The sequence below is a fragment of the Oncorhynchus mykiss genome, chromosome 21 (assembly GCF_057628025.1).
Source record: "Oncorhynchus mykiss isolate SJ-2025 chromosome 21, ASM5762802v1, whole genome shotgun sequence".
In the NCBI taxonomy this organism is placed as follows: domain Eukaryota; kingdom Metazoa; phylum Chordata; class Actinopteri; order Salmoniformes; family Salmonidae; genus Oncorhynchus; species Oncorhynchus mykiss.
Genome location: NC_143042.1, coordinates 29079641 through 29103455, shown reverse-complemented (window position 1 = coordinate 29103455; position 23815 = coordinate 29079641). Strand labels below are relative to the sequence as shown.

Below are 23815 nucleotides of genomic sequence, written 5' to 3'. Positions count from 1 at the left end.
TAGTGATTCATTTTCTCTATTTCTCTCTTTGGCTGGAAAAATGGCTGTGTTTTTCTGTGACTAGGTACTGACCTAACAATCGTTTGGTGTGCCTTTTTGAAATTGGACACTATGGCTGGATTTACAACAAGTTTATCTTTAAAATGATGTAAAATACTTGTATGTTTGAGGAAGGTTAATTATGGGATTTCTGTTTTGAATTTGGTGCCCTGCAATTTCACTGGCTGTTAAGAAGGTGGGAAGCTACCGTCCCACATATCCCAGAGAGGTTAAACAGGTCAACATTCACAAGGCCACTGGGCCAGACGGATTACGGAGGAGGACGTGTGCTCCAGGCATGTGATGACCAACTGGCAGATGTCTTCTTCTATTGAAGGACATTTTCAATCTGTCCCTGATTGAGTCTGTAATACCAACATGCTTCAAGAAGACCACCATAGTCCCAGTGCCCAATAACACTAAGGTAACCTGCCTAAATGACTACAGACCCGTATCACTCAAGTCCGTAGCCATCGAGTGCTTTGAAAGGCTGGTAAATGGCTCACATTAACACCATTATCCCAGAAACCCTAGACCTACTCCAATTTGCATACCGCTCAAACAGATCCACAGATGATACAATCTCTATTGCACTCCACACTGCCCTTTCCCACCTGGACAAAAGGAACACCTACATGAGGAAAGCTATTTATTGACTACAGCTCGGCGTTCATGCCGAGTCATGCCTGGATGGCCAGGCGCCGACTCCAACACCATCATTAAGTTTGCAGACCACACAACAGTGGTAGGCCTGATCACTGACAATGACGAGACAGCCTATAGGGAGGAGGTCAGAGACCTGGCCGGGTGGTGCCAGAATAACAACCTATCCCTCAACGTAATCAAGACAAAAGGAGATGATTGTGGACTAAAGGAAAAAGAGGACTCAGCACGCCCCCATTCTCATCAACGGGGCTGTAGTGGAGCAGGTTGAGAGCTTTAAGTTCCTTGGTGTCCACATCAACAAACTAGAATGGTCCAAACACACCAAGACAGTCGTGAAGAGGGCACAACAAAACCTATTCCCCCTCTGGAGACTGAAAAGATTTGGCATGGGTCCTCAGATCCTCAAAAGGTTCTGCAGCTGCAACTGGTTTGAATAACTGCCTGGCATGGCAACTGCCTGGCATGGCAACTGCACGGCCTCCGACCGCAAGGCACAACAGAGGGTAGTGCGTACTGCCCAGTACATTACTGGGGCTAAGCTGCCTGCCATCCAGGACCTCTATACCAGGTGGTGTCAGAGGAAGGCCCTAAAAATTGTCAAAGACCCCAGCCACTCCAGTCATAGACTTTTCTCTCTGCTACCACATGGCAATCGGTACCGGAGCACCAAGTCTAGGACCAAAAGGCTTCTCAACAGCTTTTACCTCCAAGCCATAAGACACCAGAACAGGTAATAAAATGGCTACCCATACTATTTGCACTGTGTCCCTTCAACCCCCTCTTTTACGCTGCTGCTGCTCTGTTTATCATTTATTCATAGTCACTTTAACTATACCTACATGTACATATTACCTCAATTAGCCCGACTAACCGGTGACCCTGCATACTGTTATTTTCACTGTCATTTCAATGTCTTTATTTATTTACTTATTTATCTATTGTTTACCTAATACCTATTTTTTCCTTAGAAATTGCACTGTTGGTTGGGGTTTGTAAGTACGCATTTCACTGTGAGGTCTACACCTGTTGTATTCGGAGCACGTGACAAATACACTTTGATTTGATGATGTTGTTTGGCAAAACAGGTTCATTAGAAACCTTGTAATCTGCTCTTTTTTATAGGGTATAGCAATCAAAATGTCTGTCCTGCATGGACCTCTGTAGGATGATATGGAAGAAGAGCTTACTTGGAAAACTCCATTCTTTTCTTTGTCAATGCACACAGCGCTGGTCATCAGTCTCTTCATTCTCAATTTTACAATTGATAATATTGACACCATCACACGGTTATTAATTTAATCTCATCTTTAGGCCACATCTATTAAAATACAGTTCCAGTCCAAAGTTTGGACACACCTACTCATTCAAGGGTTTCTCTTTATTTTTACTATTTTCTACATTGTAGAATAATAGTGAAGAAATCAAAACTATGAGATAACACATATGGAATCATGAAGTAACCAAAAAAGTGTTAAAACAAAGATTCTTCAAAGTAGCCACCCTTTGCCTTGACAGTTTTGAACACTCTTGGCATTCTCTCAACCATTGTCAACTGGAATACTTTCCTACAGTCTTGAAGGAGTTCCCACATATACTGAGAACTTATTGGCTACTTTTCCTTCACTCTGCAGTCCAACTCATCCCAAACCATCTCAATTGGGTTCAGGTCGAGTGATTGTGGAGGCCAGGTCATCTGATGCAGCATTCCATCACTCTCCTTCTAGGTCAAATAACCCTTACTCAGCCTGGAGGTGTGTTGGGTCATTGTCCAGTTGAAAAACAAATGATAGTCCCACTAAGATGGGATGGTGTATCGCTGTAGAATGCTGTGGTAGCCATGCTGGTTAAGTGTGCCTTGAATTCTAAATAAATCACAGACAGTGTCACCAGCAAAGCGTACCCACACCATCACACCTCCTCCTCCATGCTTCACGGTGGGAACCACACAAATGCGGAGATCATCCGTTCACCTACTCTGCATCTCACAAAGACACAGCGGTTGGAACCAAAAACCTCTTATTTGGATTCATTAGACCAAAAGTACAGATTTTCAATTGTCTAATGTCCATTGCTCGTGTTTCTTGGCCCAAGCAAGTCTCTTCTTCTTATTGGTGTCCTTTAGTAGTGGTTTCATTGCATCAATTCGACCATGAAGGCCTGATTCACTCAGTCTCCTGTGAACAGTTGATTTTGCCATATGCCTTGACCACAGGAGGCTGGTGGCACCTTAATTGGGGAGAACGGGCTCGTGGTAATGACTGAAGCGGAATAAGTGGCATGGTATTAAATACATCAAACACATGGTTTCCAGATGATTCATGCCATTCCATTTGCACTGTTCCAGCCATTATTATGAGCTGTTCTCCCTTCAGCAGCCTCCTGTGGCCTTGACCTCTTTCTCCCCTCTCCCTCCAGATGAAATCCTGCGACTAGTGATGTCTGGCTGCCCGACAACCTGCCCACTTGACTACATCCTCTCCTCCCATTCCTCATCAACTCATCCCTTGATCACTGGCTGTGTCCCTTCTGACTTCAAGTTGGCCCCTCCCCAAGAAACCAACTCGACCCTTGACGTCAAAAACTACAGACCGGTATACCTTCTTTCTTTTCTTTCCAAAACAATTTAATGTGCTGTCTCTGACCAACTCTCTAGTTATCTCTCTCAGAACGATCTTCTTGACCCTAACTAGTCCCACTTCAAGGCAGATCACTCAACTGAGACTCCTCTCCTCTGTGTCACAGAGGCTCTCCACACTGCCAAAGCTGACACTCTCCTCTGTTCTTATCATCCTAGCTCTATCAACTGCCTTTGACACCGTGAACCATCAGATCCTCCTCTCCACCCTCTCAGGTTTGGGTGTCTCAGGCTCTGCACTCTCCTGGATTGCATTCTACCTGGCAGGTCGTTCCTACCAGGTGGCATGTAGAGGATTTGTGTCTGCACAACTTGCTCGCTCTACTGGTGTCCCCCAGGGCTCGGTTCTAGGCGCTCTCCTCTTTTCTCTTCACACAAAGTCACTCGGCCCTTCATATCCTCACATGGTCTCTCCTATCATTGCTATGCGGATGACACTTAACTATTTTTCTCCTTCCCCCCCTTCTGACACTCAGGTGGCGACACGCATCTCTGTGTGACTGGCAGACATCTCAGCTTGCCCAGGACCTAAACATCACAGTTGACGACTCCATGGTGTCCCCCTCTGAGATTGCAAAGAAACTTGGCGTGCCCTGAACAATACCCTGTCATTCTCTGCAAACATCAAAGCAGTGACTTGTTCCTTCAGGTTCATGCTCTACAACATCCGTAGAGTATGACCTTTCCTCACACAGGAAGCAGCATAGGTCCCAATCCAGGCACTTGTCATTGCCCATCTAAACTACTGCAACGCTGTTGGCTGGGCTCCCCGCTTGTGCCATCAAACCCCTGCAATCTTTCTAGAATGCTGCATCCTGCTTGTTGTTCAATCTTCCTAAGTTCTTCCATGTCAACCTACTCCTCTGCACACTCCACTGGCTTCCAGTCAAAGCTTGCACCATCTTCAAGACCCTGATGCTTGCTGATGGAGCAGCAAGGGGAACTGCACACCCTTACCTTCTGGCTATGCTCAAACCCTACATCCCAGCCCAAGCACTCCATTCTGCTACCTCTGGTCTCTCTGTCCTGTTACCCCAATGGTGGAAGAAGCTTCCCCCTAAAGTCAGGACAGTGGAGTCCCTGCCCATCTTTCGAAAACATCTGAAACCCTACCTCATTGAAGAGTATCTTAAATAACTCTCAGTGCATCCAACGCACAGCTCATCACCGTCTAACACCATCCCTACCGTGAAGCATAGTGGTGGCAGCAACATGCCGTGGGAATGGTTTTCAGTGGCAGGGACTGGGAGACTGGTAAGGATAGAGGGTACAATGAATGCAGCCAAGTACAGGCAAATTCTTGATGAGAACCTGCTTCAGAGTGCAAACAACCTTAGACTGGGGGCGAAGATGTGTGTTCCAACAGGACAATGACCCCAAGCATACAGCCAAAGCAATGCTGGAATGGCTTCAGAACAAGAATGTGAAAGTCATTGAGTGGCCCAGACAAAAGCCCAGACTTGAAATCCATTGAAAATCTGTGGAAAGTCTTGAAGATTGCTGTTCACTGCTGATCCTCACCTAACTTAACAGTGCTTGAGAAAATATGCAATGAAGAATGGGAGAAAATCCCCAAATGCTGATGTGGAAAGCTGATACAGACATAACAGCTTTGAGTAGTCTTGGGTATCACTGCTAAAAGGTGCTTCTCCAAAGTATTGACTCAGGGGTGTGAATACTTATGTAAATAAGACATGGCTGTATTTCATTTTCAATAAATTTGCAGAAATATCAAAAAACATGTTTTCACTTCGTCATTATGGGGTGTATGTGTGTAGATGGGTAAGAAAAAAATAATGTATTTAATCAATTTTGAATTCAGTCAAGGGTTATGAATACTTTCTGAAGGCACTGTACTTCCTCCAAGTTAGCTAACCACTGCAGCTAGCATTGACATAATTAAGTCACTATAGATTAGTTCCTATGAAACAGCTGCCTGTGTTAGCCAATAATGTCAATCTGCAGACTGCTGTTACTACATGCCGCACCCACTGCCATTGAGGCTACTAGCGCCGTCTCTGGCCCACACTCCAAGCACAGTAGGTGGCGGTAATGCACCAACGTTGAATGCCAACTGCCGAAAAACCCCACAGAAGAAGGAGGCTGCTAGCTAGCTACACCGGTGTAGTGTCCTTTGCCTCCGCCAGCTGAGCACTGCTTTCCCACAGTTCTGTTAATGTTACGGCGAGGGAAGTAGCTAGTTATAGCACAATGCTTGGAATTGCGCATGGCGATCTTAGGCTTGTGTGCGTCTCCGCGGCCATAGAAACCCATTTCATGAAGCTCCCGACGAACAGTTCTTGTGCTGACGTTGCTTCCAGAGGCAGTTTTGAACTTGGTAGTGAGTGTTGCAGCCATGGACAGGCATTTGATACGCTCTACGGGGTTCAGCAATCCCATTCTATGAGCTTGTGTGGCCTACCACTTCGTGGCTGCACTTACCACTTTACAATAACAGCACTTACAGTTGACCAGGGCAGTTCTACCAGGGCAGAAAGCTCTTCGGTACGGGACATTCTACTGCCAATGTTTGTCTATGGAGAAGGCATGGCTGTGTGCTCTATTTTATACACCTGTCAGAAACGGGTGTGGCTGAAATAGCCGACTCCACAAATTTGTAGGAGTGTCCACATACTTTTGTAGTATCGCTAGCAGCCTCAATGGCAGTGGCCTCAGCATGTAGTAAGTGACACACGTGCGTACTGGGCGCAGCACGTTGTGGGCATGACATGTAGTAAACAAGGTCTGCAGATTGACCCTTCTCGTGTCCACTGCTGAGGTAGTGCAGTGTCCTTAGCTAACTATGTTGTGCTAGCTAGTGAACATGCTAACATTAGCTAGCTAAACATTTGGCTACGGACTGGCGCTGGCAGTATGGGACTACGGCGAGTGAATTAAATTGTTTCTTCATCATCTTGCTAGGTAGTTATCTAGCTGTGTCCATCTGGCTAGTATGAACAAAGGTGTTCTACAAAATAGCAACATTAGCATAGTTAGCTAGTTAACGTTGGAATATAGACCATTAACTAAGCCAGTAATCTGTATATAATGACAAAATGCTCATGTCTCTGCCCTAACAATGGGAGTCGTTGTCCCAAAGGCAGGAAGGCAGGCAACAAGCTTAGGTCCAAAATAAGCCCACAGAAACGCATTTTGTACAGATTTTGGCGAGACTGAAACCTCTCACTTTGCCTCTTCCTCTCTGACTAAGAAACTCACGCGGATATGCATTGCCAAACGACGCTACTGACTCCTTCTGGTTTGGAGTATATTAACAATGACTTCAAGGTCTTTGCTGTATGAACACAAAAAAGAGATTGACTGCTGACACTCAGGGGGTGCTAAGTATTGTTGGCAGGCAAACGTTTGATAATCTTACTGGTGTGTCTGATCTTTTATGGTAACGCCTACAGTCTCTGTACTGCCCAATCATATTAATTTAAGACCACCATAAAAAGTATTCCCAATTACAGCTATTTAGTTGCGAATACACTACCCTATTCTCGGTCATGGCAATAATGCTCCAAAAGACTGGTAATAAAGACATGGTGATAAAAGGGCCTCCAGAGTGGCGCAGCGGCCTAAAGCACTGCATTGCAGTGTTGTGGCTTCACTACAACCTGGGGTTCGATCACAACCGGCCGTGACCAGGAGTCCCATAGGGCGGTGCACAATTGGCCCAGCGTCGTCCGGGTTAGGGGAGGGTTTGGCCGGGGGGGGGCTTTACTTGGCTCATCACGCTCTAGCGACTCCTTGTGGTGCGCCTGCAGGCTGACTTTGGTTGTCAGTTGAACAGTGTTTCCTCCGACACATTTGTGCGGCTGGCTTCCGGGTTAAGCGAGCAGTGTGTCAAGAAACAGTGCAGCTTGGCAGGGTTCTGTTTCGGAGGCGCATGTCCCTCGACCTTCGCCTCTCCCGAGTTCGCACGGGAGTTGCAGCGATGGGACAAGACTAACTACCAATTGGATATCACGAAACTGGGGAGAAAATAATATATTTTGTTTTGTCATAAAGTGAGACTCATCCAAAACTGAGTTTTGCGAGACTTGTGGTCATGACTGTGTCACAATGTAAATGAAGGTTGGGTTGGTTTCAATCCTGCCCACATGCTGACAGCTGGCAGCACACAAGTAACCATCAATTCAGATTGCAGCTACACACGACCCAACCATAATACTTCTGATAAATACGGGTATACTTTGGATATCCCTATGGTGCAAGTTTGGGACAAATCAGTAAATTACACAATGTACATGGGACAATATGTTAAAATTCAATAGCTTCAAATCTCAATGAGTTAACCTTAAACCAAATATACATTCTATAAATTGATATAGAAATATTGAAACATTTAATGAGAAAACTAAAAGGTGTGCAACATGAAAATTGTCTCATTTACATTTTGTAACTTATTGATGGTCCCCAACTAGTCCAGGAGATCCAAAGTCAAACCAATTTTGCCACGGTTGCTCACTAGCAGGCTGAAGGTAATTGCAACAAAAGTACACCTTGACTTGAGGTTTACAAAATCCCTCTGGCGGCTGAGTTGACCCATTTTAAGAAATGCCATTGACTTGTGGAGAAAACGTTTAACGTCTTTGATAAGCTGATGAGGACGTTTTTACAGGAACTGCCACCTGGTGATGTTAACGTGTGCCAGGTTTTCTGATGGGGTCAGCTACAACGTAGCGTTCTATCCCGTGACACTATGCAGACTAATTGGCTAATACTTAAAGTTAACCTTACTCTTTTTCTAATGTTGGCAAGATGTTTTTTTGGATGTCTTTTCACACCGAATGCTAACCAAGATTGTTGAATCAGCAAAGTCAGCCAACCACTGGGAATGGTGCGGAACACAAACCCTGGGACTGTGGGCGACTTTACAGTGCTCACTTCCTAAGCTAAAGGTATACCAGCTCTTAATAATGAGAAAGAGTCCTTTTATGACAAATTATTCAAAGCTGTTGAATCGCAAGGGTATGCTTTGAAATCAGTAAGCTGCAGATGGTATTAACGGGCGTGTTCAACATTGCAGCCGACTTTGAAGGAGAGTTAAGACAGACTAATCTACAAAACATCTTCTCATTATTATTTGTAGATCAGTCAGTCAGTCACAATTGATCCATGATACGGCTTTGATTCGTTCTAACACGGCCATAATCTGGTTCAGACATAAAAAAAATGTATGATCAGGATCAATTGAAATCAATCAACTCTGGCAGTGTCGGGTCATGTGGTGGCAAGCGGTATTTCCTGGGAGGATTTGAGCAAACATTAACCTGATAGCATTTTGGTCATTGTATGGCATACCATAGGAATCAACATTTCATGGTGACACAGAAGAACCATGTTAGAAGTAACCAAATGCTGTCTGGGGAGACCAGCGCACCATTGCCAATGCAAAATACAAGAGCTAAACTCAGCAAAGAAAGAAACATTCTCTCACTGTCAACTGCGTTTATTTTCAGCAAACTTAACAAGAGTAAATATTTGTATGAACATAAGATTCAACAACTGAGACAAACTGAACAAGTTCCACAGACATGTCGCTAACAGAAATGGAATGTGTCCGTGAACAAAGGGCGAAGGGGGGGGGGGTGTCAAAATCAAAAGTAACAGTCAGTATCTGGTGTGGCCACCAGCTGCATTAAGTACTGCAGTGCATCTCCTCCTCATGGACTGCACCAGATTTGCCAGTTCTTGCTGTGAGATGTAACCCCACTCTTCCACCAAGGCTCCTGCAAGTTCCCAGACATTTCTGGGGGGGAATGGCCCTAGCCCTCACTCTCCGATCCAACAGGTCCCAGACGTGCTCAATGGATTGAGATCCGGGCTCTTCACTGGCCATGGCAGAACACTGACATTCTGTCTTGCAAGAAATCACACACACATGCTGGAGGGTCATGTCAGGATGAGCCTGCAGGAAGGGTACCACATGAGGGAGGAGTATGTCTTCCCTGTAACTGTCATTGCAGGCAACAAGCTCAGTCCGATGATGCTGTGACACACCGCCCCAGACCATGACGGACCCTCCACCTCCAAATCGATCCCACTCCAGAGTACAGGCCTCGGTGTAATGCTCATTCCTTCGGCGATAAATGCAAATCCGACCATCACCCCTGGTGAGACAAAACCGCGTCAGTGAAGAAAACTTTTGCCAGTCCTGTCTGGTCCAGTGACGGTGGGTTTGTGCCCATAGGCAACGTTGTTGCCGGTGATGTCTGGTGAGGACTTGCCTTTACAACTGGCCTACAAGTCCTCAGTCCTGCCTCTCTCAGCCTATTGCGGACAGTCTGAGCACTGATGGAGGGATTGTGCGTTCGTTCCTGGTGTGTTCCTGGTGTAACTCAGGCAGTTGTTGTTGCCATCCTGTACCTGTCCTGCAGTTGTGATGCAGTTGCAGTTGTTACACGTTGTCTGCCATTGCGAGGATGATCAGCTGTCCATCCTGTCTCCCTGTAGCGCTGTTTTAGGCGTCTCACAGTACAGACATTGCAATTTATTTCCCTGGTCACATAAGCAGTCCTCATGCCTCCTTGTAGCATGCCTAAGGCACGTTCACGCAGATGAGCAGGGACCTTGTGCATCTTTCTTTTGGTGTTTTTCAGAGTATGTAGAAAGGCCTCTTTGGTGTCTTAAGTTTTCATAACTGTGACCTTAATTGCCTACCGTCTGTAATCTGTTAGTGTCTTAACGACCATTCCACAGGTGCATGTTCATTAATTGTTTATGATTCATTGAACAAGCATGGGAAACAGTGTTTAACCCCTTTACAATGAAGATCTGGGAAGTTATTTGAATTTTTACTAATTATCTTTGAAAGATATGGTCCTGAAAAAGGGACGTTTTTTTATCCCTTTCACAAGTCTGATTTTCCACGTATATTGCCTAGGAGTGTCTGGGAATGGTGTAGTACATAACGCATTTTAGTATACTGTATTGTTAGCTCTATTTTAGTAAATGGAGCCAACAGGGACTATTTTGGAAACTCCTCTCCTTCACTTGAATGGATTTCTCCTTGCTTTCGCCCTCCCCCTCTACTTAAATTGTATTTTTATCTCTGGAGTTTACATGTAGAGAAGACACAGTGCTGACAACCGGAGAAAAAACGGATAGCGGCTGACTTACACCCTTGTTGTACTGAGATGTTTCACTAAATTAAAATACATGCTAATCAGTTTCACTTTATTTCCTAAACTGAATGAATATTAAATTAGGCCCCAACCTTCTGCTCTGCCAGGAGTTTCCTGTAGCCGCTGGCTCCCAGGGTGAGCAGGGTGATGAGCACATCTAGGGAGGGTGAGGCTGATGCGCGACCTGGAAACGGAGGGAAGTCAGTGTCATACTAAAGGGGACAGACAAACACTTTCGAATCTGAACCCTTCCTAGGATTCTATCGATTTCGGTAACAATATCAATTCCTCTTAACGATTTGGTTCCTTAATGGTTCCAATTCATACAATAATTGAAAATATAAGCTCATTATTATGGCTTTGAATGCTTAAAATCTAACTCCAATTCATGGAGAACTTTATTATAGCTAAATGGAAGGAATGTGCTCAAGTCTATATTCTTGCATAAACAGAAAAAGGGTGCTTGAAGTCAACAGTCGATCACAAAGAAAAAGAGGATAAACACTCACTTGATATAGTTGGAAATGGAAGTCTGTTTCTTCTTCTATTCTTTATTCTACTGATCTTTTAGGCAACATATCCAACTACAACACATACTAGCCACATGCAGGTCTTTATTATGGCCTAGCACAAGCATACCTGATTTTATGACATGTTGATTATTTTAAACTGGTGAGTTACGTCTGGGCTGGAAAACAATACTGCACAACAAGTAGCTCCCCAGGATTGAAGTTGGATCAAGACCGTGAGCTACCAAAATTAATTAACTTTCAATATTCCAGAGGGGAAACAGAATTTGTCACCAACATCAGACAGACGTACAGTGGGGCAAAAAAAGTATTTAGTCAGCCACCAATTGTGCAAGTTCTCCCACTTAAAAAGATGAGAGAGGCCTGTAATTTTCATCATAGGTACACTTCAACTATGACAGACAAAATGAGAGGATTTTTAATTAATTTATTTTCAAATTAAGGTGGAAAATAAGTATTTGGTCACCTACAAACAAGCAAGATTTCTGGCTCTCACAGACCTGTGAGATCTTCTTTAAGAGTCTCCTCTGTCCTCCACTCGTTACCTGTATTAATGGCACCTGTTTGAACTTGTTATCAGTATAAAAGACACCGGTCCACAACCTCAAACAGTCACACTCCAAACTCCACTATGGCCAAGACCAAAGAAATGTTAAAGGACACCAGAAACAAAATTGTAGACCTGCACCAGACTGGGAAGACTGAATCTGCAATAGCCCCGTGGGGTCAAAATGATCACAAGAACGGTGAGCAAAAATCCCAGAACCACACGGGGGAACCTAGTGAATGACCTGCAGAGAGCTGGGACCAAAGTAACAAAGCCTACCATCAGTAACACACTACGCCGCCAGGGACTAAAATCCTGCAGTGCCAGACGTGTCCCCCTGCTTAAGCCAGTACATGTCCAGGCCCGTCTGAAGTTTGCTAGAGAGCATTTGGATGATCCAGAAGAAGATTGGGAGAATGTCATATGGTCAGATGAAACCAAAATATAATTTTTTGGTAAAAACTCAACTCATCGTGTTTGGAGGACAATGAATGCTGAGTTGCATCCAAAGAACACCATACCTACTGTGAAGCATGGGGGTGGAAACATCATGCTTTGGGGCTGTTTTTCTGCAAAGGGACCAGGACGACTGATCCGTGTAAAGGAAAGAATGAATGGGGCCATGTATCGTGAGATTTTGAGTGAAAACCTCGTTCCATCAGCAAGGGCATTGAAGATGAAATGTGGCTGGGTCTTTCAACATGACAATGATCCCTAACACACCGCCCGGGCAATGAAGGAGTGGCTTCGTAAGAAGCATTTCAAGGTCCTGGAGTGGCCTAGCCAGTCTCCAGATCTCAACCCCATAGAAAATCTTTGGAGGGAGTTGAAAGTCCATGTTGCCCAGCAACAGCCCCAACACATCACTGCTCTAGAGGAGATCTGCATGGAGGAATGGGCCAAAAGACCAGCAACAGTGTGTGAAAACCTTGTGAAGACTTACAGAAAACGTTTGACCTCTGTCATTGCCAACAAAGGGTATATAACAAAAGTATTGAGATAAACTTTTGTTATTGACCAAATACTTATTTTCCACCATCATTTGCAAATAAATTCATTAAAAATCCTACAATGTGATTGTCTGGATTTTTAATTCTCATTTTGTATGTCATAGTTGAAGTGTACCTATGATGAAAATTACAGGCCTCTCATCTTTTTAAGTGGGAGAACTTGCACAATTGGTGGCTGACTAAATACTTTTTTGCCCCACTGTATATAATACACACACAGAAATACAACCACTGATGGCTGGCAGAACAATTACACTACATGAGCCTCACATGATAACAGACTAGTAACTAATCCAGATAATGGCAACTTTACACAAAAAGGTTGCAGCCCTGGTTCAAACGCATATGGCCCTTAGGAATTTTAAACAGCACTAACCTGGATACATTCTGCTGATCTCCTGAATGAAAGACTCATTGAAACCTGCAATTATGGCACCACCTACTGGAACCATGAAGTTTTTGTCCAGGCTTTGTACAAAGGCATCGATTCTTCCAACACGAGCTCCCTAATGAGATTATAGAAAAAAACTAACTTTGCTATGTATAAAAATAATATACAGTGCATTTGGAAAGTATTCAAACCCCATCCTTTTATCCACATTTTGTTACATTACAGCCTTATTCTAAAATGTATTACATAATTTGATTCCCTCAGTAATCTACACACAATACCCCATCATGACAAAGCAAAAACTGTTTTTTAATTTATGCAAATGTATTAAAAATAAAAAACAGAAAAAACTCATTTACATAAGTATTCAGACCCTTTGTCATGAGACTCGAAATTGAGCTCAGGTGCATCCTGTTTCCATTGATCATCCTTGAGATGTTCTACAACTTGGAGTCCACCTGTGGTAAATTCAATTAATTGGACATGATTTGGAAAGGCACACACCTGTCTATATAAGGTCTCACAGTTGACAGTTCATGTCAGAGAAAAAACCAAGCCATGAGGTCAAAGGAATTGTCTGTAGAGCTCCGAGACAGGATTGTGTGGAGGCACCGATCTGGGGAAGGGTACCAAAAAAATTCTGCAGCATTGATGGTCCCTAAGCACACAGTCAAGACAACGCAGCAGTGGCTTCGGGACAATGTCTCTGATGCTCCAGATAATCAACTAGTCTAAAGGAAACTTTTATTGCTTCTTTAAATCAGAACAACAGTTTCCAGCTGTGCTAACATAATTGCAAAATGGTTTTCTAATAATCAATTAGCCTTTTAAAATAATAAACTTGGATTAGCTAACACAACGTGCCATTGGAACACAGGAGTGACGATTGCTGATAATGGGTCTCCGTACGCCTATTCCGTAAAAACAATCTGACGTTTCCAGGTACAATAGTCATTTACAACATTAATGTCTACGCTGTATTTCAGAACAATTTGGTGTTATTTTAATGGACAAAATGTTTTACTTTTCTTTCAAAAACAAGGACATTTCTAAGTGACCCCAAACTTTTGGGGTGGGGTGGCAGGTAGCCTAGTGGTTAGAGCGTTGGGCCAGTAACCGAAAGATTGCTAGATCGAATCCACGAGCTGACAAGGTAAAAATCTGCCATTCTGCCCCTGAACAAGGCAGTTTACCCACTAGGCCGTCGTTTTAAACAAGAATTTGTTCTTAACTAACTTTAACTGCCTAGTTAAATAAAGGTTACATTTTTTTTAAACGGCAGTGTATGTAAATGTGATTTTTTTCCCTCACATTTATGAAGAATAAAAAACCTCTCTTAAAAAAATGTGAAATATGAAAAAAAATCTAAAAATGTCCATTTAGGATATTGTGTAGAATGATGAGGGGGAAAAAATATTTAATACATTTTAGAATAAGGCTGTAGAATAAAATGTAACACATTTAGAAAAAAATCAAGGGGTCTGAATACTTTTTTTGGGGTGGGGGGGGGGGGTATGAGTTGGTACCTGCTGAATAAGGTGCATACACTTGGATGACTGCACTCCATAAGCATTGTTGACAACATGGGGGATATCATATTTGGCAGACATAGTGGCTAGCTCCTCCAATCTGCAAGAACAGAGAAAAGTCATCAATAATGCCCTCGTACTCTTGACCTAACATACATTACTCCAGTGTATGTTTGTCAATAATGTCATGAATTAGATATAATAAACAACATGCAGATTACACAAATAACATTTGTTTCAAGTCATACCATTTATTATAGCACATGATAATTGGACATGCACATCTACCTTTCACAGCTCTACTGAACCATGATTGGATGGCTTGAGGACAAGGCATACCTGTCGGGAACACGTGGGGCAAAGCAAGATGTAGTGGAGTGGATGCAAAGGATGTTCTCTGCTCCCAGCTCTTGCACCTTACGTTCCACAGCTTCCATATCTGTTCTCAGCTCATCACCCTCCAAAATGTTCTCAACCACCACTGGTTCAAACCCTGTCCATGGTTACAAGGAGCAAGAGAGTTGTCAATGTTGGGGTTGCCTCATGGTGAACTACACTGGGGCAGCGCAAAAACAGTAGGTTTTTAGCTGCCACAGTGGATGCATAAATTGAGCAAGAGAGCAAGATACTTGATCAAGCATTCACAGGCGTGAGCTGTGAGTAGGGTTGCAAAAGGTCGGAAACTTTCCGGAAATTTTCCATGGGGAGTTAAGCCCGGGAATTTTGCTTAAATTCATCAAAAAAGTTTGCTTATAATAGTGAACCTTTTTTGTGGGATATACATAAGGCTTGCGGCATATTTTGGTTAAACTATCACCAAGTCAATGGAATTGCAACCCTCTGCATGCACAGTGCACTCTTCCATCACATGTACAGCTGATTCTCAAGATCTTGCACACTAATGAGATTCTATTGAGCTCACACTACTACACTCTCTGAGCCAAGGACAACAATACTTTCTGGTAAATTTTGATTAAAATACTGGGTGGGGTGAATATATTGTATATGACATACATTATTTTTTGTTAACTAGTAAATAGTAGCCTACAGTAATGCGTGTTTAAATCATTTCTAACAATTTATGCTAGTTCGTTTTTTGCTACCATGTGGGTTTTTAGCTTGCTTGAGCCTGCTAACTGAGGAGTGTTAATTCACCCGTTTCCATACATGTTTCAATTTAAAACATTTATCAAACAAAGGACATTTTTAATCTAACTGCTTAACTGTTAATCTGTACATGGAATTGTATTTGTTGTTTTTTTTACTCATTTTTTTTCTATTCTTTACAGGAAAATGTCACGGGCACTATCTGATGTGTGGAGACATTTCACTGCAGCTAATGTAGAAGGAAAAGCTGTGTACATTTGCAAATACTGTGCCAAATCATGTGTGAAGAATGCAACAAAGATGCAAAATCATCTGGCCAAGTGCATAAAGTTCCCTCAGTGCTCAGAACAAGCAACTTCTGACAAAAGTCCCTCTACTTCTACTCAAGATGAAAATGATGAATCAGACACCTTATCGATAGCAACAGCTCATGGTCCTCCTGGAATCATACGTTTTTTTGACTCAATGGAAGAACATGGTCAGAGAAATGCTGATGAATGACTTGCTCGGGCTGTGTATGCAACTGGTTCACCTCTGATGCTCACAGGCAATGTGTATTGGAAGAGATTTCTGAATGTTCTTCGCCCAGCTTACACCCCTCCAACCAGACATGCTTTATCTACTCATTTGCTGGATGCAGAGTTCAAGTGAAGGTCAAGCAAATCATAGAGAAAGCAGACTGTATTGCAACCATCTCTGATGAGTGGTCAGATGTTTGTGGGCCAGGAATAATTAACTACAACATCTCCACATTGCAGATGAGCTGAAGGAAGTCATCAATGACCTTGAACCACAGAAGGTATTTGCACTGGTGAATCTGCTCCTCAAGGACATCATGGCACTGAAAACAATGGATACACTTCAGGAGAGCCAAGGACATGGTTAGGTATGTGTAGGGTCATCAAATTACAGCAGCAATCTACCTCACCAAGCAAAGTGAGAAGAAAAAGAGCACCACATTGAAGCTGCCCAGCAACACCCGCTGGGGTGGTGTTGTAATCATGTTTGACAGTCTCCTGGATATCACAGTCGGTCGATATGTACAGCCCCATTAAGAGGATCCTCCTGGATGATGTATTTCGGGAGAGAGTGGTAGCAGCCTGAAACTCTTGAAACCTATAGCAGTAGCCATTGCACGGATTGAGGGAGACAATGCCATCCTGTCTGATGTTCAGACTCCGCTTCTGAATGTAAGAGAAGAAATCCATACTGCCCTGCCCACTTCACTGTTGCTCCAAGCAGAGGAAACTGCAGTTCTGAAATACATCAGAAAGCGTGAAGACTTCTGCCTGAAGCCCATACACACCGCAGCGTACATGTTGGACCCCAAGTATGCTGGCAAGAGCATCCTGACTGGTGCAGAGATCAACAAGGTCTATGGTGTCATCACTACCGTGTCTCGCCAACCTTGGCCTGGATGGTTCTTGGCAGTCTGGCGAAGTACACTTCCAAACAAGGGCTTTGGGATGAAGATGCAATATGGCAGTCGTGCCAACATCTCATCAGCCACCTGGTGGAAGGGACTTTGTGGATCTGAGGCTCTTTCCCATGTTGCCTCCATCATCCTCCAAATCCCACCAACATCAGTTACCTCAGAGCGCAACTAGTCCATGTTTGGAAACACACACACCAAAGCACACAACAGGCTGACCAATACAAGGGTTGAAAAATTGGTGGCAATCCGGGTAAATTGGAGTCTTTTTGAGCCTGACAATGAGCCATCCTCAACAAGGTTAGAAAATGACAGTGAAGATGAGGCCTCAGAGTCTGATGTTCAAGAAGTGGACATTGAGGTGGTCCAGGTAGAAGACATGGAAGCCTGAGAGGAAGACAACCAAAGCTTTAGTTTCTAGACTATCATTTTGCAGCTTTATGTTGAAAAAGTTTTTGGGAGATGAGATGGATCATTGGGGATCACTCAATATTCCCTTTATTTTGTTGTTCTGTGAAATTATCCCATGTGAAGAGTTAACTTTTATTTATATTGGAAGGATTTAATCATTTGCAATAATGTCAACTTATAATAAGGTAAAAGGTTTATGTTTCTGTCTCCATATGATATGGTAAATATATCCAATGCAAAAAACATTAAATTGAAATAGTATTAATTTGCATATATTTCCATTAATAACCCATATATTCCCGTTAATTCCCATATATTCCCACGGAAAGTTTCCACCAAAATGTGCAACCCTAGCCGTGAGACTTATTCTTGAAATTAGAAACCAAGAGTAATTTTGTGCTGAGCAGGGCGAGTCTCTAATTGACCCATGCTGCTCATGCCCAGGTTTCATTGTAATTAATAGGAGCATGTCACACTCTGCAAAAGTTAGACCCTACGCCTCGAGTATATGCATGTTAAGCAGCTCTTAGAAAAGAGAAGTACTTTTTTCAAACCCAACTGAACTAATAGGTAAATCTATTGCAAGAATAACAAATCAGAGCATGAATGTAGAGTACAATAAACTGTTGATGGATAGTTTTAAGAGCAGAACATACTTTCATGTTAATGTTAGTGCCTAACCTGCAGTGATCATGGCTTTGAAACAGGACTTCTGGTCAATGCGGGGCCAGATGATGTAGCGCCCCTTTGGTCTCTTGTGGCGAAGTGTTAGGAAGCACAGTGTCAGGCTCATCCCTGTTGCCATTGGAACTACGAAACAACTGGTCACACTTCGCACACCTGCAAACACAGACAATTAAGTGATAATGCCCGAGAAGCCGGTGTTGAGGATATATTGGCATGGTTTGTTTTTGTTGGCCGGCAAACCGTGCCAATATATCCTCCAAACACTGGCTTTGAGGGCATTATTACTTTAATACAACAGGTCTCCAACATATTCAAACAATTATTTACAGAACATTATTTTGATGAATTTATTGATACTATTTCATACTTCCACAAGATATAGTCCTGGCACAAATCTAGGGTTGCTACCCATGCCGGCTGGTCGTTCGTTCTAATAGGTTACCAGAGACGAGACCGTTGTTAAGCAACCAAGTCATTCGTTCTAAATTTTCCGTTGCCATGATGGCTGACAACGTTCTAATACCTTGCTTGCTAGCTAGCCAACTTTAGCTATGACAGTCACGTCAAACAAAAAAGCCAGAACAACACCAAAGGTGCTGCATTCACGTTTAAGTGGTTTTCTATAGATTTTTTGGGGATACCTCCATAACAATGAGCTAATGTGAGATTATGCCTGGCATAGAATATTGGCTCTCTTAGATCAAGAGAAAGATGAACGGAGCAAAGTACAGGGAGATCCTTGATGAAAACCTGCCCCAGAGCGCTCAGGACATCAGAATGGGGCGAAGTTCACCTTCCAACAGGACAATGACCCTAAGCACACAGCCACAATAACGCATGAGTGGCTTTGGGACAAGTCTCTGAATTTCCTTCAGTGGCCCAGCCAGAGCCCGGATATCTCTGGAGACCTGAAAATAGCTGTGCAGTGACGCTCCCCATCCAACCTGACAGAGCTTGAGAGGATCTGTATTTTATTTATTTTTTATTTAACTGAGAGGATTTGCAGAGAATGGGAAAAACTCCCCAAATATAGCTGTGCCAAGCTTGTAGCGTCATATCCAAGAAGACTTGAGGCTGTAATCGCTGCCAAAGTTGCTTTCACAAAGTAATGAGTAAAGGGTCTGAATACTGTTTTTGCTTTGTCATTATGGGTGGTATGGTGTCTAAATTGATGAGGGGGAAAAAACAATATCATCCATTTTAGAATAAGGCTGTAACGTAACAAAATGTGGAACAAGTCAAGGGGTCTGAATACTTTCCGAATGCACTGTAGGTGCAGATAAAATAAAATAAATTATTCTATAGATATTTAAAATCAATACTGCAATTTTATGACGATTTGATGTTCCAAACATATCTGTTAATGTCTACTGCAGCAAGTCATGGAAATAAATGTGCTGAAAACATGTTTGCTCACTACTTAAAAAGAAGATAGAGAACAAGCTATAGGACACTAAAGAGGCCTTTCTACTGACTCTAAAAAAACACCAAAAGAAAAGATGCCCAGGGTCCCTGCTCATCTGTGTGAATGTGCCGTAGGCATGCTGCAAGGAGGCATGAGGACTACAGATGTGGCCAGGGCAATACATTTCAATGTCCGTACTGAGAGACGCCTAAGACAGTGCAGCAGGGAGACAGGACGGACATCTGATCGTCCTCGCAGTGGCAGACCATGTGTAACAACACCTGCACAGGATCGGTACATCCGAACATGACATCTGCAGGACAGGTACAGGATGGCAATAACAACTGCCCGAGTTACACCAGGAATGCACAATCCCTCCATCAGTGCTCAGACTGTCCGCAATAGGCTGAGAGAGGCTGGACTGAGGGCTTGTAGGCCTGTTGTAAGGCAGGTCCTTACCGGACATCACTGGCAACAACTTCGCTTAGGGGCACAAACCCACCATCGCTGGACCAAATAGGAATGGCAAAAAGTGCACTGACGAGTCACGGTTTTGTCTCACCAGGGGTGATGGTCGGATTTGCATTTCTCGTCGAAGGAATGAGCGTAACACCAAGGCCTGTACTCTGGAGCGGGATCGATTTGGAGGTGGAGGGTCTGTCATGGTCTGGGGCAGTGTGTCACAGCATCATCGGACTGAGCTTGTTGTCATTGCAGGCAATCTCAGCCCTGTGCGTTACAGGGAAGACATCCTCCTCCCTCAAGTGGTACCCTTACCGCAGGCTCATCCTGACATGACCGTCCAGCATGACAATGCCACCAGCCATACTGCTTGTTCTGTGCGTGATTTCCTGCAAGACAGGAATGTCAGTGTTCTGCCATGGCCAGCAAAGAGCCTGGATCTCAATCCCATTGAGCACATCTGGGACTTGTTGGATCGGAGGGTGAGGGCTAGGGCCATTTCCCCTAGAAATGTCCGGGAACTTGCAGGTGCCTTGGTGGAAGAGTGGGGCAACATCTCACAGCAAGACCTGGCAAATCTGGTGCAGTCCATGAGGAGGAGATGCACTGCAGTACTTAATGCAGCTGGTGGCCACACCAGATACGGACTGTTACTTTTGACCCCACCTTTGTTCAGGGACACATTCCATTTCTGCAAAGTCACATGTCTGTGGAACTTGTTCAGTTTATGTCTCAGTTGCTGAATCTTGTTATGTTCATACAAATGTTTACACATGTTAAGAGTTTATAATAATCATACTATTAAAAAATAAATAAACAAATAGATACTTGGGAGTGAAAGTATCGATATAATATTGTCCAAAATAATATTGTGATATGTTGGCATACTATCGATTTTTTCCCCCATCAATTTATCAGTAGGCTGAATGGAAACTTAGTTACACACCTGAAAGTTTTAAAATGTCCAGCACAACTGAATTAGTCAGCTTGTTCAGCAGACTGGAACCTGTAGCCTTGGGTTGAATTGCAGCAATGTCTCCAGATCGTCCTATCCCATGGATTAACCTGTGTAAAGCAATAAACACAGATCTCATGATCATGACATGTGTGACAAAACTGAAGGCTACTTGGAATTTAGCAAAGCTAAAGTAAATTTGTCTATTTTGAAAATGCTCCAAGTAACAGCTGATAACCTGTAATGTCGTCGGGCCACCAGACTAGAGGCCACTCTGCCCTCTCTCTCGCCAACGCCACAATTTCCCAAGAAGTTGTTGCTGTCCATCACAGCCAGTTCATTCAGGAAAAGTTCTATTGTGCTCTCGCTCCATCCCTCCTCTGGACATTTGCCCTATAAGGTACATTGAGTATACGCAACAAGGTACATGCTTCAGCCACAACACCTGAATTATGTAGGCTAAATAGAACTGTAAACAAATGTATGTGTAGTATCCATCTAAGTTATGGTTGTTGTGCACTCCATCTCCATTCACATCATGGATGTAATCATTAGTCCAAACTGTTGCGTTATGCAATAAAAATGAGTTTCTATTGGATACATTTAGATAGGTCCTTCCTCATTTGTTTCTGCTTGGTTCCATTACGTCTTGCAACGGAAATCGTTTAAGAACCAAAAGTTGGTAAGTAAACAGAAAGAAACGGGGAGGGACATACCTGAATTTGTCCAATACTAGTAGTGCCATCGAACATTCAAGCTGCTGTACAGACTATGGAGCTCTAGTCTAGAGGAGCCAGTTAAACCGTGTTCGAGAGCATTTTTAAACACTCTACATTTTTTGACAAATAGGTGTAATTGTTGCAATAGCTTGTGAGTGGACAACATATACTATCATCCTAAATTGACATGTTAGATTTGTTTTGTCTTAATATCTTAATTTAGGATGATAGTAAATTAAGCAAATTCACACATTTGTTCAATAATCACATACGTCTTAGTATTAACCATTTAAAATCGTTTATTTTTTAAATGCTCTTAAACAGAATTTAACCAGGCGCTCTAGACTAGGTCGTCAATAGGGTCTGTGCAGCAGGCTGAATGTTTGACGTCCCTATTCAGATAATTCTAAGGTCGGTAAATCGGATAATACCTGTTCCAAAAGCAGTCTAATCAGTTGCTCATGACTGCGACGTGCCTGTGACCCCTGGCGAATGTATGATGGCGACACAATCTTCTCACTTATGGAAAAGTTTTCACTATTCATCTCAACAATTGCTGTCAAATAGATGTGTAGATTAACATACGCAATTCGTCAGTATAAACGTGTACTTTAGGGAACGTGTTCCGCACGAAACTCAAGTACAAAGTACAACCTGCGTCTAACGTTATGCGACGACTAGCTTCGTCGCGCAACTAGCCATTTAAATTACCCTTTACATTAACAATTTAGAATTGTATTTTATGTTACAGATGGCTATTTGTAAATATAAATGGTGTCTTAAATGGCTAGTAGCAGGACGAAGCTATGCTACGACTAATCCAGAATCTGGGTGTAGTGTGTAGGCTAGAACGAGTGGTTTATTCAGTTCAAACGACGAATCCAAGTGACGCTCAGCACCGTTTCTGAAAATCTTGATTGTAGCGTTTATCTTTTTAATCTGCTTTACCTTTCTTTCGGTTTTCACTGTCACGAACCAGTCGCTAGAGATCTCCTTCTCTTCACAAAAAAAAAAGTACTTCCGGGTCACATAATTTCGGAAACATCCTAAAATAAAGTCCCATGTAATAGTAGAAAACATTTATTGTCGGAACATTAACAATGATTCATATTTGTTCATATTTAAGTGACATTTGCCTTACATGTGATATTTAAACATGTTCCAATGTCAAATAAATGGCCACAATGCAAATCACTGTATATGGAATATATTGGTTTATAGAGCAAAAAGTATTATTGGTGTTGCAGTAAAAGTTGTGAATACCCAGTAGGGTCTGTGGAATTTATAAATGGTGTTATGTCATGGCGGACTGAGGTCTAAATACCCAGAAACACTTTATTCTCCATCCACTTCATTCGTGCAATACACTTGGACCTCCTGAGTGGCGCAGTGGTCTAACATGCTGACCAGACCAGACACTTCGCAAAATAAATTTAGAAATCCATGTTATTCAATTATTGCGTGCCAACGAGAGTCTGGTTGCCAAGGGCTAAAATATAACTCCTTTCTATTTCTGACGCAGATCGTGCTGCAAGTCCTGCCTCTCCCATCTCCTCATTGGTTTATAGAAGCAGGTACCCACGTGCCATCTCCTCATTGGTTATACCCACATGGGTGATTGAAAGATGAAATGTTTTGCCGGTAGTCATGGTAATACTATGACAGTTTAGATGCCAAACACCATATAAATCCAATGAAAAAGCCTGGAAGGAGGAGAGATGACTAGAAACGTTTCGGTTGGCCGTTTATGTGTGGATTAATTGGCGGAGTAGAGGAGCTTGTGCATTTCAGGTAAAATAACAACTCAATGTTTATATCCCAGGACAAATTAGCTAGCAACAGCAAGCTAGCTAAATAGGACAAATTAGCTAGCAAGTGCAAGCTAACTAGCTAAATTGCCATACATGTTTAATGCTTTTCTACCTGTCCCCAAATTTATGTAATTGGTTCAGAGTTTGTTTTGCTATTTTAACCAGCGTATCGTGATCGCGTTTGGGCTCTGTCGCAGCTGGTGGCGACCCATGGGGTGGTACACAATTGATCCAGCATTGTCCAGGTTAGGGGAGGGTTCGGCCGGCAGGGATGTGCTTGTCCCATTGCGCACTAGTTGACAAGGTCTGACACATTGGTGCTTCTGTGTTAAGTGGGCATTGTGTC

General features: G+C 43.0%; 1 protein-coding gene across 6 annotated transcripts in view; it reads right to left on the bottom strand.

Annotated features, from left to right (window-relative positions):
* Positions 1-22882, bottom strand: part of sepsecs (Sep (O-phosphoserine) tRNA:Sec (selenocysteine) tRNA synthase) — a 39439-nt gene extending 16557 nt beyond the window's left edge. For 3 of the 6 annotated variants that reach the window (XR_016490269.1, XM_090214353.1, XM_090214352.1), the window contains exons 1-8: positions 22607-22882; positions 21178-21332; positions 20931-21049; positions 18112-18270; positions 14820-14973; positions 14478-14580; positions 12937-13066; positions 10566-10657 (exon numbers count right to left, since the gene is read on the bottom strand). Coding sequence is in view for 5 of the 6 variants with exons in the window: in XM_090214353.1 (XP_090070479.1) it covers positions 10566-10657; positions 12937-13066; positions 14478-14580; positions 14820-14973; positions 18112-18270; positions 20931-21049; positions 21178-21332; positions 22607-22738 (1044 nt within the window). In the remaining variant the exon portion in view is untranslated. Of the gene's footprint in view, positions 1-10565; positions 10658-12936; positions 13067-14477; positions 14581-14819; positions 17407-18111; positions 18271-20930; positions 21050-21177; positions 21333-22089 lie in introns of all 6 variants that reach the window. The other 3 variants (XM_021577629.3, XM_090214355.1, XM_090214354.1) reach the window with 3 other exon arrangements.
* Between the last annotated feature and the right edge of the window lie 933 nt (positions 22883-23815).